At 48.2% G+C, this 15,723-nt stretch overlaps 1 protein-coding gene and 2 non-coding genes across 3 annotated transcripts in view; all 3 read right to left on the bottom strand.

Moving 5' to 3' along the window:
* The window catches only part of LOC135815418 (peptide transporter family 1-like), a 37,634-nt gene that overhangs the window by 14,751 nt on the left and 7,160 nt on the right, over positions 1-15,723 (bottom strand). The window contains exons 4-12 of the mRNA XM_065328712.1: positions 12,098-12,191; positions 11,628-11,769; positions 11,148-11,237; positions 5,721-5,820; positions 5,475-5,562; positions 4,213-4,290; positions 1,428-1,510; positions 941-1,024; positions 414-503 (exon numbers count right to left, since the gene is read on the bottom strand). Of these exons, the coding sequence (XP_065184784.1) occupies positions 414-503; positions 941-1,024; positions 1,428-1,510; positions 4,213-4,290; positions 5,475-5,562; positions 5,721-5,820; positions 11,148-11,237; positions 11,628-11,769; positions 12,098-12,191 (849 nt within the window). The remainder of the gene's footprint in view (positions 1-413; positions 504-940; positions 1,025-1,427; positions 1,511-4,212; positions 4,291-5,474; positions 5,563-5,720; positions 5,821-11,147; positions 11,238-11,627; positions 11,770-12,097; positions 12,192-15,723) is intronic.
* Trnaa-ugc (transfer RNA alanine (anticodon UGC)) lies at positions 12,320-12,391 on the bottom strand. The gene has a single exon. It is a non-coding gene; the product is annotated as a tRNA-Ala (tRNA).
* Trnaa-ugc (transfer RNA alanine (anticodon UGC)) lies at positions 13,107-13,178 on the bottom strand. The gene has a single exon. It is a non-coding gene; the product is annotated as a tRNA-Ala (tRNA).

Below are 15,723 nucleotides of genomic sequence, written 5' to 3'. Positions count from 1 at the left end.
TGCACATATGTGAGGTTGTACTGGTAAAGGAGAATAACATAACAGCTTGCCTTAAAACAGGCAGGCATAGTGGGATGGTCTAAGACCATGATTGAGAAACAGAGGGTACCAGGTTCAAGTCCTGCTTGGAAGCGGAAGGAATTTTTCCAGCCGTGCTGCGACCCACAATTAATTGGGAACTCGTGGCCTGGCACGAGGGTAACATGGATGCAGCTAATGGGATTTCGGTCTTTGACCACTTGGTGGTGGGTCTGATCTACTCACCTCCCACCGTTTAGGCGCTGCATCTGCGCCTTTAATCCTAGAGGGTGGTGGCGTTCCCACGGCGGATGGGGAAAACTCGGCTTCCAGCCGAGTCTCACGCGAACCGTGAAATTTATTTATTATTATGTTTGCCTTAAAAATAGTCTTACCGTCTGATCGAACAGTGTCCAGAAGATAGGCACCGGCAGCAAGAGGAAAATTACGCGCAATGCATCACGGACATCGTCTAAAAACTGTCGCTGCAAGATTAAATTCAAATAGGGAAGAAAGGCAGAAGCATAGAAAGCCTGTCAGTGAGGCTTGGCAGCAGGTCATCAGTACCAACATGACTCTACAAACTGAATATCACAATGTCAGTAGTGTACACGTACACGGTATCCAGTGCTCAATCAATGCAGAATGTACAACGCTAGATTATGCCCCTGCTGTATAGGATAACAAACAGTGGCAGACCATGGGGTTTGGCAGGTATAAGCCCATTGCGCGTCGTCAAATAATTGTCAAATACGCAAGGCACGAGCAGTGCATGTGCGTACGCTGGGATCAGGGATGCACTGTTCAACACCCCACACAACCATCCCCAGGCGGCTGTGTGGGGTGTCAGTGTTACAAACTACGCCATTACGCAATGAGCTTATTTGAATGGCCAAGCTGACACTCGTTAGCAGTCACGTACCTCGAATCTACTCTCCGCCCAGTATAACCAGTGCTCCTTCTTCTCTGGGCCGGAGCGATTGGAAACACGTTGTCTAATGGCAAGCTGAAATGGGAGAAACCAATGAGGGAGAGAGAAGCAGAGAGAGAGAGGAAATAGAGGGGAGAGAGAATCGGAGGGATGCAGGCATGTACAAGCTATGCGTTCAGCTCGACACAACCACATTTGGACAAGCAATTGGTAACGCTGAAATTCCACGCCACTGTTTTTCAGAGCGACTGAAGTCTGTGCGGTGCTCCTAACACCACGCTACTACAACTGCAGCTAGTCAGATTTGTGTTACTAGAAGCAGCAGCAAATAGCCCATGATGGGAATTTCTTTCCAAATTGATTGTATTATGCTGTACGTGACGACCACTTTGGTCAGTAAATGTTTCCCATGTGGTGCAATTTGGCATCATGCGTAGATCATTGAATGGGAAGTGCATTACTTCCCCATGCTACTTACAACAATGGCCTTCACCACCTTGGGGATGAGACTTTGCGTTGGCTTGCGTTTGATGTAGTACCGGTTCCCAGCAATAAATATACCTAAACAGTGGTTATAAAATAAACAACGATGACAAGCCAAACGCTAGAGGTAGAAATACAGACTTTCTACTGATCTTGAGGAAGTCCTATACAATCGACTCTCGATAAAACGAACACCATTGTGCAGGGAAATTAGTTCTTTATAATCCGAGTTCTTTATCTCTTTAATAGTCTGTCAAAGCCTACATATCGCGGCTGCTTGTTAGTTTTACGTGATTTTGAGTCTTTAACCCATTTTAATATGGAGGCCGATAGCGCATAAAATGCCTGATTTTTCGTCCAGGAATTGCTTTAGACAGAGAAATATTCAAAAGACCTCGCCATTTTCCATCTCCAATCAGCTTGGTTTACCCTGACTTTTTGGATTTTTGGCTTTGCCCTGCACTCATCTCCACGTACAGTAGATACCGACCGACAACTGCTTCGTTTTGTCTCCTGGCGCGTGGAGACATCTGTTTTCTTCTCCTTGGGACGTTCGCCATGCAGAATTTGACCCAACAATTGTGCCCCAGACCTTAATTAAATCGTTACTGCAAGAAGTATGCCAAGTCGGTGGCAAAGGTTTTTATGTTGCAATCAGTCCGCCAGATATGGTGCGGGAAAAACTAGAACTGGGCAAATTTGGCGGGAATGCTATGGAGTGGCAACATTTCTCCGGTGTATTCCGGTCCATAATCCACTCCAATAGTGGCTTGACGGACACGGACAAATTCACGTATTTACGTAGCAGTGCGTATGGAGCGGCAGAAGCTGTGATTGCCGATTGGAATCACTCTCCGTTTCTGCTCTCCTTGTAGTTAGTTGTGCTTTTCCGTGTCTGATACTGTTCCCCTTTTGCAATGAAGATTCTGGCGAAACTACTCTCAGTGGCTACTGCTACACGGCGCAGTGAACAGGATCAGTGAAAAAATAGCATTGATCCGCAACGAACCTGTTCAGGATGGCTCGATTCCAGCAACCGGGAACCTTTGATTTTTCCGATCCGACTCAATGGGGCGACTGGCCGGAGTGATTCCGCCAGTTCCGAAAAGTCACAAAACTCTACAAAGGCGATGAAGATGTACAGGTCGCAACTCTCCTGTATACGATGGGTCCTCAGGCGACCACTGTGTTCAAGCAGTTGACGTTCGACAACGCCGGCGATCGAGATAAGTATCAGGAAGTGGAGACGAAACTCTCGGCGTACTTCAAGCCCGTGTCCAACGTCGTCCACAAATGAACGATGTTCGAACGTGCCACACAGTCGCCATCCGAGACCGTGGGCGAGTTTCTGCGTAGTCTCCACCGCATCGCAGACAAATGTGACTTCAAGGACGCTCGCGATGACTGCATCCGCGATCGCTTCATGGCAAGCCTAGTGAATAGGGAACTCACCCTTGAGCTGCAGCTGCTAGACAAGCCAGACCTGGCCAAGGTTGCTATGCACGCCAGGAACTACGAGCAGGTGCACCGACAGGTGGCGGCACAGCGCCACCGGCGATGAGCACGGTGGAGGAAACTTCAAGTTGAGCGTATAGATTGCCAACATACTAGCATCTAGCGCAATGCACAACACCATTTCACTGCGCATATTCGAGGAGAAGGATACTCCAGCCAATCTGAAGACCGCTCTTGGCCAGTATGCACAACAAATTGAGCATCTGGAAAGCACTTCATGGCACGGCAGGCAGCTGAGAGTGCACATGTTCGGAGATTATGAGTTTCAAACAATGAACTTCGCGTTCTCAAGGTTTGGAGGACCACATCCATGCTTGCACTGTTCGTGTCCGAAGAAGGCGATGGCCAACCCAAGCGATGACAGAACAGATGCGCAGCGACAGGCACGCACACATCCACTCTTCCTGATTTTAATTCTCAACGTGGACTGATGAAGGGGCTGGGCAGTGCTGAACACAGTGATCCTCTGTTTATATTCAAGCTGTTTGTTGGTGATGACACGCTCAGGAGTACCTGCAACCAAGCGAATCTCTCCATCAGCCAGTGATATTTACTTTTCTAGGATGTAACGTATTTTGCGGACTATAAGCCGCACTGAAGTACCTAGAAGGCAGTTCACAACATGTGCCACACATACTGATGGCACCTGGGTCTTTTTTCCCTCCCCCAGGGGACCACCCACAGCCAGTTTCTGGAACGCACTACCAGAGGTGAAAGAAAGTGATCTGCCTTTGGAGTGAAAAACTTGTCAGCGCATTCTACGAGTAGGTTTGGCCTGGTCCCATAGGTCAGATGTATAGAGCATTGCATTTCCCCGACTGATCCTTTGAATTTAAAAAGTTCTCCCAATCCTTTTTTAAAAATTAACCATACAAGTGGTTCGCTATATCACAAAATTCACTATTACTTATGCGAGTTCGTTGTGGAGTCGACTGTAGACCTGCACCCCCCCCCCCCCCCCCTCCCTCCTCCGCCTTCTAAGCGGCACAAAATTAGATTTCCTCCATGCCACATCCGACTCCACTGTCACACTGAGTATGCTTGGTGCTGGCCGAAGCATATGTCATCACGTAGCAGCCCAGCCCCCACACACATTATGTAGAGGTGATTAATGACCAAGCCAGGCAGTTTAAAAGGATTAAGTAGATAACCAACCCATTCAGTAAAAGCCACAGTAGGAACTGGACGTTTCCCTTTGGCGAGAAGGTAGAATTGCCTGTGCTTTATACAAATTTAAATAAAAAGAAACCAACAAACAAACCCACCAATAGTGATGAGCATCAAGATGGCAGGGAGACCGAATGCATACAGGTAGCAGTCGTCGTGGAAGCAGGTTGTGTAGCCTGTGTGGAATATACACATGTACACACATACCCCCCCCCCCCACACACACACAAACACACACACACACACACAAACACACACACAAACACAGACTCAGTGACGGAGGTTGTGAACCTGTCGGAGAAGCATGCAAAACATACACATGTACAGTCAACTTCGCTAATAACGACTTCGGATATACCGACAATTCGCGAATAACGACAGAATTTCCATGCCCAGAGCAAAGTCCCATCCAACTGTAATACATATAATGGGACTTCGGGTGTAACGACACTTCGCGAATAAGGACACTTTTCTGATGCCCCGCCGAATGTCGTTATAAGCGAAGTTGACTGTACACACACATACACACCCACCCACACACCACACACGCACGCACGCGCACACACACACACACACACACACACACACACACACACACACACACACACACACACACAAACACACATGGACATAGACTCAGTCACAGACGGTGTGAACCTGTCGGAGAAGCATGCAAAACGCCAGCATGCAACACACACCCCACAACCTATACCCAACGGCAAGAGTTCAGGTGCAAATACACGAACCAGCAGCATGCTACTACAATAACACCTGTCAATGTGACCCCTCTGATAAGGCAACCACGTGTCCGAGAGGACCACTACAACTACAGGACCAAGGGATGTTATTTCCAGTCAAATGGCCCTGGATCAGAAGACCACCTGAGCACTGGGATCGCATTTGTAAGGTTCCTCGAGAGGCCGCCTTTGGCAGGTTTCACTGCGTTGCTCTTTTACATTTTTTAAGCTTCTCCACATTGGCATAAGTGGTCAGCAACGCTGCCACATAATGCCTTTGCACATGCAAGATGAAGTGTAGGCCGATTCAGTTCCCTGATACGGGAAAGTGTGAAAAAAAGAGTACGGCAACAGCCGTGCAGAAAGGGTTGACCTGAAGTCTACGTTTCCGCCTCAAAAAGCATGCAACGCCTTTCCTCGAACGCGAACTTCATAAAAACCTGCATGAATCAGTTTTCACATAAGAACCTTGACTACTGGTCGGAGTGCTCCATACACGAATTGAGTTATATCTTATTTATTGTTGTTCCACTGGATTTTCGTTTGCACATCAGTTTTAAAAGGACACGGAGGAAGGCAAGGAGTCACATGTACTGGACACCATAAGGCCGTAAGTAGTTTACCTCTCAAAATGGGTGAAACAATTGACGTCAAACTGCCAGCATTGATAGAGAAGTAGAAGACGGAGAAGTAGCGAGGAATGAGGTGGCTCTGCGCATCGGGAACCCAAGAAACGGAGAGAACAAACGTGTCAGACGCGGCACTCTACACTTCAGCGTGTCGAGTCCAGTAAAACAAGTAAAGACTCTTGGTCAATCTGGCCTCCAAACTAACTCCCACAGGCAAATGATTGAAATTATTGATCCTACCTGATCATCTCTGAATTGATCGCCGCCGAATGATGACACACAAGGCTTGATGCCCCCAGTACCAATGGCTACCAGGAGCAATCCAATAAGTGGGACAACCCTATAGTGGCACGAGGACAGAAGCAGACAATACATCCATGTGTCCCAACACTCCCAACCTTACCAGAAAAAGATACTACATAGTCTACTCCACCTAGCAGACTATATTCCGACCATTGATCAGTTTATATATTTAAGAGAAGGAGATTGTGTTTTTTAAAGCCAGCGGGGAGTCCCTTGTTCAATTTCAAACTCCTAGCGTATCACCAAAACGATAAAACCAAAATGATACACGTTCTCCTGCACCATTATTGATGTTCTGCTCTACGTTACGGGAACGCGGCGCGAAGAATCCCGGGAACTCTCTTTGCTTTCCCGTAACGTGGAGGAAACCTGTTCTGCAACGCTCACGTAGAGAAATCAAGTGGAATGTGTACTGGGAATTCCCCCCTCCACGTTTGGCAGTTTTCTGCCTGCATTTGAATGATACCCAGCAGATCTGCACGCATGTTCTTTGCGTGTGCCAAAACGTAGAGAACTTCATCCACGTATGGAAATCTTGACCCAAAACACACGAAGCCGTAGACTCTAATCCAGACTCTATGTGTTTGTAGTGTTATCTTGTATATGTATGTGTACCCATTGTGCATGCCTGTTCTCTTATTTTGTACTCTTCTCTTTATAGATCTAGACTATCCGTTACGGTATCCCTTTGATGATTCATCCCGTATCTAGATGTGCCATGCATTGTAGCGTACCCTCAAGTACTCTACTAGATCCCGATAAGGAGCACCCGCTACTGTCCTTCTGGAGCATGTTTCTTTCACTACTATTTGTGTTCTTGCATGTTAATAATTAGAGATAACACTTTGGTAAATCGACTGCTTGTACTGTTACGATAGTTCTGACGATATTATTTATTTGAATGTATTCTTACTTTGTAGCAGAGTCCAGGCGCGTTGGAATAGTTAGCCGAATTCTCCGCCAAGTTCTAGTTCCCTAGCTTCTCTAAGAATTCTCATTACGGACTTCATTCTAGCTCCGAAGTTGCTCAGGGGCCTTGGTGCACTCGAAGGACGTGTGCCTCCTGGCATCCGCATCGCCATCGTGCCCGAAGCTACCTCGTGTGTTTGTTCAATGTGCTGGTCCCGACGTGAGTGACAGTGAGCGTGCTGCAGCCGTGATAGACACTGGCTCCACTCGCACGTTAGTAACAGAAGCCCTGCTGCATCGCCTTGGTCTCGATGTGACACCACTGACCAATAGTGACAGCACCGTAGTGCTAGATGGCAACACCATGCAGACTTGTGGTACAGTGACCCTCAAGTTCTGGAGGCATGACGGACCAGTGAGTATACATGAAGTGGTCTTGAATGCTGTCGTTGTGCCTGATCTATGTGTAGTGGTCGCCGACGTACTAATTGGCATTGACCTGGTAACTTGTGCGGGCGCCTGTCTGTCGAGTATGCGAACGATCAGCCCGTGTGTGTCGTAATTGGGCCCGGTCCAACCCATGCTGATAGTTGTCCGCCTGTGCCAGTTGCATCGGCAGCTGTGGTGCCTCCCGAACAGTCTACATGTGTGCAAGTGTCTGAGGATCAGCTGACCGACGGTATGGCTCCAAGTGCTGACAACGATGAAGTTCTCCAGCCAGTCGCCGCTGACTCGCCAATGCCTGCAGCTCCGGCGCGCCTGCCTTCAAGTTGCCTCATCATGTCCAAGTAGAGACGGACGGCAACGATGTCATCCTGAAGGTTGACGACGGCGAGATGCGTTGGATGTCGGCTGAGAAGCGTTGGGAGGTCAAATGGCCGAGTTGGTCCGAGTATCAGCGAGTACCTGCGGAAGAAGATGACCGCAGAAGAGGAGACACAATTCTGCTCCGCTGTGGATGAATGGATTGAGCGAGGCTGGCTGGTGAAGCACGACGCTGACACCCATGGTCGCCCAACCTGTGTCTTGCCGTTGATGGCTGTGAGTCAGCCGCACAAGACGTCTACGCCTGTGCGTCCGGTATTAGACTATCGGCACTTGAACAAGTTGTTGGTGTCCCACCCTGGAACTAAGTCGCCTGTGTGCACCGAGACGTTGCGCCAGTGGAGGCGCAAGGGTGAAGCTGACGAGTTTGATTTAGTGGAGTAACATGCACTAATAATGAAAGGGGTTCTTTGCTTCACAACGAGACCGTGATCAGTTAGTTGTTTGGTGTGCTCTCCACACGTAGACAGTACATTGAGAGAACATTACATGGCGGCAGCGCTGGGATTTCCTCTCTGACAGGATGGCGGCAGGCGTTTCCAACAACCCTGTTTCCGCAACTCCCACAACTACCTCTATCACGGTTTCTACAGGTCTAGGCAGTAGTGCTGGCTCGTCAGGAGCTTCAGTTTCGCAGTCCGCAGCAACTGCCTCGAGCGCTGGTCATGCTGCACCCTATGCTATTTCCTCCGCGGCTGGACTTTCTCCTCCCACTGTACCATCTCTGGGTTCCGCGGTACCACAGGCACAGGCACAGGCACAGGTTCCGTTCACGTTTCACGGGTAGCAGAACCTCACTATTATAGACAGGATAAGGACAAGCCGGGCTACTTGTATGTATCTTTCACAGAAGATTACGACATGAACCATGAATACCCATTATTCGCTCAAGTAACTTTACTTGAAGAATGGAACTTGAGCTGATAGATAACCACTCAGTCTTCGGCAACTGGGCTTGAAAGCGCTACATCACGACTGTTGTGAAGGATTTAGAAGAAGCACATGCTGTAGCCTTCCTTTGGTAACGCATCACCCACTGTCTCGCATGCACTTCACGTCTTCTGTGATGCTTCCGAAGTAGCCAATGGCGTAGCTGCACATCTTGTTATCGACAAGGCCCACGAGCGGACATCTCACCTCATCTAGAGTAAGTCCCGTGTCGCTCCAGTAAAGCCATGCTCTATCCCATGCCAGTAAAGCCATGCTCTATCCCATGCCAGTAAAGCCATGCTCTATCCCATGCCAGTAAAGCTATGCTCTATCCCATGCCAGTAAAGCCATGCTCTATCCCATGCCAGTAAAGCTATGCTCTATCCCATGCCAGTAAAGCCATGCTCTATCCCATGCCAGTAAAGCTATGCTCTATCCCATGCCAGTAAAGCCATGCTCTATCCCATGCCAGTAAAGCCATGCTCTATCCCATGCCAGTAAAGCCATGCTCTATCCCATGCCAGTAAAGATATGCTCTATCCCATGCCAGTAAAGCTATGCTCTATCCCATGCCAGTAAAGCTATGCTCTATCCCATGCCAGTAAAGCTATGCTCTATCCCATGCCAGTAAAGCTATGCTCTATCCCATGCCAGTAAAGCTATGCTCTATCCCATGCCAGTAAAGCCATGCTCTATCCCACGCCTCGAGCTGATGGCATTGGCATCTCGACTTGGTGCCCACGTCATCCTACATCTATTTCCGAAAACCTGCTGCGCCTAGCCCTCTCTTACGCTAAGCAGTTTGTGACAATTCCAGACCGTGACGCGGAAATAATCCTGCACGCGAGGCACTCACTCCTATTCGGAACTAACCGAACATGGCAAGAAGCTTCCTTCCGCCTTCTGCTCCACACTCGTGGTGCTGTGGTCTGATTCAACAACCGTTCTTCACTGGTTACAGTCAACAGAGAGAAGTTGCCAGTCTTCGCGCTCAATCGAGCAGCCAATATCCGAGACATCTGCGATCTCCAGTGCCGTCATGTTCATTCCGCCAACAACCCAGCAGATCTACCATCATGAGGAGCACACACCTCATCCCTCCCGGACAACACCCTCTGGTGGCACGGCCCACCCTTCCTGACCCAGCCTCTCCATCTGATCAACCGACCAGTGGCACAATTGAGACTGCCACTGTCAGCATTCAAGAGGGTCCCCAGCATTCAACGGCGCCAGGGTCTTAGCAACCACGTGATAAATAATAAAAAACGGATGCACATCACAAGCAAAAAAGAAGACGTGATGAAACACCTCCATTCGGTGCTGATGTTAAAACTTAAAAAAAGGTTTAATTCGTTCCTGCGCGTGTGTCTCTGGTTTGTGTGCCCGTTTTGACCCCAGTCAAAGCTACCGAGAGTGGCTGCGGCTGGGCCTCTACCCCTCGGCAGACTACTATGGATACGCCATGGGCAGCAGGTACTACCCTGACCAGTTTTGGCAGTGACCAAGTACAAGTGTGCGTGTGTGTGTGTGTGTGTGTGTCCCATATGGTGCAGTGGTATGTGCAGCGATTTCTAATCGAGAGGCTGCGGGTTCGATTCCCGACGATTATGGTCACACACGTCTTTCTTCTCTTTCTCAGACTCCTCCTGACTTTTCTTTCATTCTCCTGGGTGGTTACCAACAGCCAGTGCATGCCGGAGTATGTGGTGTGATGTGTGTGCGGAAAAAATATGAAAAAGACCAAAAAGTAGGGATTCACTGGCCAGAAAAAGCCACTTCATAGCTGTGTGGTGTAGACCAGGCTGAATAGTCGCGGTTAATTCTTCAGCCTTGCAAGCTGTTGAATGGTGCAATCCCAGCACAAGCTGCTATGGCTTCTGCTGTAGCAACGCTATCATCGCCTCCGGCGATGGGCGTCCAATGGTGTGTGTGTGTGCGTGTGTGTGTGTGCGTGCGTGTGCGTGTGTGTATGTGCGTGTGTAGGCCTTTCAACCCACATTACACTGAGTTTGCATCCACTTTTATTCCAATTTCCTGCCCACCTTCCCATTATAATCACAGGTACCCTCCTCATTCTCGTCAATGTTTTGTCTGATGATAGATCAATTACCAGAAAAATCGGAGATACAACTAAACTTGTGTATTTAAAAGTACATGTATGCTGCACCTCAATGAAAGCACGTCTCGGGCGCACCGCAGCCCTTGACCTGTGAACACGGCGATGTGCAATGGAGCAGTGTGCTAACTTTACTCTCGCGATCGGATTTCATCGAGAAGCACCTGTACATGTAGCTAGCAGGGGCGTCGGAAGGTATTCTATATCGGTGCGGCTACGAAAAGGCTAACGAAAAGGCCGTCCGCCTAGGAAAGGTTTTGCCAAATTGGGCCAAAATAGCCTATAATATTATATTATTTGGGGGACTGCCCTGCCTTGCCGTGGAACGTCTCAGTACTCCTTGTCAGTCTGGTGCTACCTTGTGTATGTTCAAAATCTGGTTCAGTTGTTGAACTCTAGCGCATAACGTGTGCCCCGCCATTTTCCTTGTTTCCATTTTAATGTTAAACTTACTGGTGCGGCTTTGGCCGCACCTGCCGCACCGGTTCCAATGCCCCTGGCTAAGAGGTCGAGTTTCCACACTTCACCGGTACACTGGGCACCCCCTCTCTCCGTCCACTTCAACACGGCCAGACTGTACTCACATGACTGCGGTAGTGTTGTGCAGAGGAGCCGATGTTCCCGCCATCAGTATATTTCCGGCCGCATGAACGAGTGACAAATAGACTATGGTTCTGCAAGCACAACGGATCAAGACAAGTAAGCGTGATACATAGCTAGGGACATCCCCCACCCCCTCCCCTGGCAGGGGTGTACTCGCAAGGTTATTATAGGGTGGTACTGTCAGCCATCCGAGGTACAACTTGGGGGGGGGGGGGGGGGGGCTCTGCAGTATTCGAAATGTTGAGCCCAAATCAGTGTATTTCATTGATTCACGGGTACCTGGGGCAAAGAGCGGTACGGTCAATACCGTAGTTACCGTATGGTGTCCGACGCACAGTCTTGGGAGGATTGAAACAAGAAAAAGGATGCCCGAGGGTGAAAACGCAGGCGGAGAAAGGTCATGACATCCGGTGTCAAGACTCCTATAGTGCAGACATGCACAAGCAAAGAGGCAGCCGTACTTGAATTTCCCGAGCCAGCCATCGGCAATCATGGCACCGAATGGGGCTGACGCGTAACATAGCACCACAAACGCATGATAGAGTGCCGTGGCACGGTCATCGCTATACCCCATGTGAGCTGTGAGGTACAGGATCAGTACACCTGGACAGGGAGAGATAGAGAGAGATAGAGAGAGAGAGAGAGAGAGAGAGAGAGAGAGAGAGAGAGAGAGAGAGAGAGAGAGAGAGAGAGATAGAGAGAGAGAGATAGAGAGAGAGATAGAGAGAAGAGAAGAGAGAGAGAGAGTTGACGGAAAACCCGCAAGTTAGCTGCTACAAGAAATTTATGCGGACTTTGATAAGAATAAACGCGGCTGCAAAACACAGCATCACACACCTGGGCTAGTAAGATACAGCATTGTGGTACTTGCATACTACTCCATGCAGCTGAAAATTCACATGCACAAACGCCAGCTACGTGAAGTCCTCACCTTTGAGTCCATAATACGAGAATCGTTCACAGAATTCCGTGCCGAATATGAAGCAAATTGCTTTGGGATACTGACGAATTTGCCGAAAATATTTCTGGTACAAGAAGCAAAAAAGGATGAAATCCAACCAAACAAAGATTGCAACGCATCCTATCTTGGCAATGAGAATCTCCTATACAATGAAAGAAACCCGAGCCCTGGAAAAGACAGGAGTAAAAAAAATGGAGGATATGGGGTTCGAACCCATGGCCTCTCGCATGCAAAGCGAGCGCTCTACCACTGAGCTAAACCCCCTCTGACATAATAAAAGGGCAAAGACGACCTGAATTGGCATAGGGTAACAGACCCTGACCCAGTATTCGATATGATTGTGTACAATGGCAACGTATCCTAATGTGATAGGCCCAGAGAGTGCAGCTTCTGACACTTTTTGCATGGGTGTCTTTCACAGTGAAATTCCAGGATCACATCATATCTGGTGCAGACCTGCGGTGGGAAGTGGCGTAGTGTGTACAACTGAGCTGCAGTTGTGCAGAAAGAGACCCGCTGAATCCTGCTTGTACGCACATCACTAAAATGATGTAATCCCGGAATTTCGCCATGAAAGCAACCCATCAGAGCTGCACACTCTGGGTTTCATGTACTGTTGGTCTCATCCAGAGTACATAACCTGGAGTTCGCAACTTGACAATCCTTTGAGTTCATTTACGGCATCAATCTTTCCCGGCCAATGGGCTCACTACGCCATCATGCATAGCCAGAGATCAAAAGTACAAAAAAACTGCCAGCCTGGACCCTACTAATATACTTCAAGAACCTGCCACGGAATTTCGTATCGAATATGAAACAAATTGCTTTTTGATACTGAAGCATTCGCCGGAATATCTCTTGTACATGAACATCAGGGAATCGTACCCAGACCACTGTACCCAACTGGCTTGGGTACGACTCCCTGATGTCCATGTACAAGAAACCGGCAAGAAATTGGATGAAAAGTTTAAAAAAATAATGGAGGATATGGGGTTCGAACCCATGGCCTCTCGCATGCAAAGCGAGCGCTCTACCACTGAGCTAAACCCCCTGTGACATAAAAAGAAATAATAATAATAATTTGAAACTCGGATGTTGAGCCATAAATAAATGTGGAAGAGAAAAAAACATATGGATACGAGTTAAGAGTAACTCTCCATCACTGTGACATGGTACTATATACAGTCAGAAAGTGCAATAACTAGGCACAAAACTGACAGAGTACTGAAACATTCGACGTCCTGACACCTAGCTTCAACACATCTCCGTAGCGCTAACCGACAGCCTTCCAACTTGGAAGGTTCAAGGTTATGGAAAGACCAAAGAGGGGAAGGCAAGGCGGAAAGAGTTACTCTTAACTCGTATCCATATGTTTTTTTCTCTTCCACAATAATAATAATAATAATAATAATAATTTGAAACTCGGATGTTGAGCCATAAATAAATGTGGAAGAGAAAAGGACATATGGACATATGTTACAGTGATGGAGAGTTACTCTTAACTCGTATCCATATGTCCTTTTCTCTTCCACAATAATAATAATAGTTACAGTTCGCATGTCACTCATGGAAGGATCCATGGGCTTAACGCATCTGTCAACGAAATCCAGGCAGAAGAGCCGACAAAAGGCATCTCATTATTGTTAGAACGTATCGCAGTAAGAACAACTACGCAAGCGCAGTACATTTTTCCACAAGCATCAGCCATTCTTTCTTGTCTAGAGCCAGTTCAAAACAGTCAGAAATATCAATATTGGCGTGCTTTAGATCATTTTTAATATTGTCAATCCATCTGAGATGGGGTCGGCCACGTGGGCGCTTGATGTCCCGGGTATTAATTGCCATCTCTAGTGCTTGGTAGGACGCTGAGTTACGTCCTTCGCGAACAACATGGCCCAGCCAGAGCAGCCGACGTCTGCGACAGGTAGTGCTGACTGGGCCTTGTCGCGTTGAGGCGTACACCTTGGCATTCGACATGCGGTGAGGGTACACCACACCAAGCAGGTCCCGCAATTTTCTGCGGTGCCATGCGTCCAGCCGATTACTGAGTTGCTGTGTCAGGGCCCACAGTCCGCAGTTATACAACAGGATAGGCAAAATGAGGGCAGAGAACATACAATTTTGCCTATAAAAAGAAAGGGGTGGGGCAAAGAAGACACATTGCAGGAATGGATTTGCTTTGGATTGGATTAAAGACAAGTAATTCACGGATCCTATGCTGCGAAGGAGCACCCAACAGTGGACAAAGCTCTCGCTCGTTGCAGAGAATCCATCGACAGTTTTCCAGACATGAGCAAAACTAGCGTTCGGAAAATGTTGCGTTCCATGGGATTCCGGCATGGCAAAACCAGAGGTATCACCCACATAATGATGGAAAGGCCCGGGATTGTGTCATGGTGGCATCGCTACCTGTGAGACATTACAGAAGTTTGTTCTCAAGGCAAGCCAATTGTGTACCTGGATGAGACGTGGATAAGTGCGCACCACACAGTTGCTAGTGTATGTCATGTCAATACGCACCCCAGAGTATATGGAAGCTACACATAGACTGGGACTCTCCGCTGCCTGACGCTCTCATTGATGAATGGAAGGATATCCTGTCAGATCTATCCTGCGCAAGTGACGTTGCCATTCCTCGCTACATTGGATCGAAAATCCACGTCGACAAGGTCCTAGGTTGTACCAATCCCCCTGCGGGTAATAATCTACAAACTTCAGGACCTCCATTGTCGGACTGGGACATTATAATATACGGGCACAATAATAGAGAGATAGACAGCATAAGACAACACTAGCAGGTAGTACGGCAATGGTGACAAGAGTGTAGCCAAGCAACCAAATGAAGCACCATCAGGTAAAGGCAAGTGCGTTATTGTTCTGCATGCTGGTGGACGGGGAGCGGATTCGTGAACAATTGCGCCAAGGTGTTCACTGGCAACACGTCCTCAGTAGACTACCTGTGGTGTCTCTCTCTGTAGTACTAATGTTGCTACTCTGCACTACTTCACTATCTATGTATTGCGCATGCGCACAAGAGCTGCTTGTTCCTTTTGAGTCTGGTCTTCTTCCAAGGCTTTTTCCAATAACAATAATGACTTGATGATGTTTGATCAATGGTTGGAACATAACACTACCACAACGGAATGAATGGCCAACACTTCCAAGAGTGGTGGACAGGCGCTCTGCTTCTGAATTTGAAGGAAGGTTCGGTAATCGTTACGGACAATGCTCCTTACCATACTGTTAAAACTGATGCATCTCGCTGCCAAACGTCCTCAACACGGAAGGCTGATACGCAAGCATGGCTAACGGCAAAAGGGAATACTATGATGCTAAAGCCAGAGCTATACAGACTCATCCAGCTTGGAATAATACAATGCTAAAACCAGAGTTGCACAAGCTCATTCAGCAACACAAGTCACCAGTGGAGCACGTGTGCGACAAGCTAGCGGCAGAGCGTGGGTGTCGTGTAATCCGGCTTCCCACATACCACTGCATTCTCAACCCTATTGAATTGATGTCGGGCTGAATAAAGCGGGAAGTTGGACGACGCAACAAGACTTTCAAGATCAGTGATGTGAAGAACTTGGTGCTGG

The sequence above is a fragment of the Sycon ciliatum genome, chromosome 4 (assembly GCF_964019385.1).
Source record: "Sycon ciliatum chromosome 4, ocSycCili1.1, whole genome shotgun sequence".
NCBI classification, from domain to species: domain Eukaryota; kingdom Metazoa; phylum Porifera; class Calcarea; order Leucosolenida; family Sycettidae; genus Sycon; species Sycon ciliatum.
This window is presented reverse-complemented; position numbering and strand designations above follow the sequence as displayed.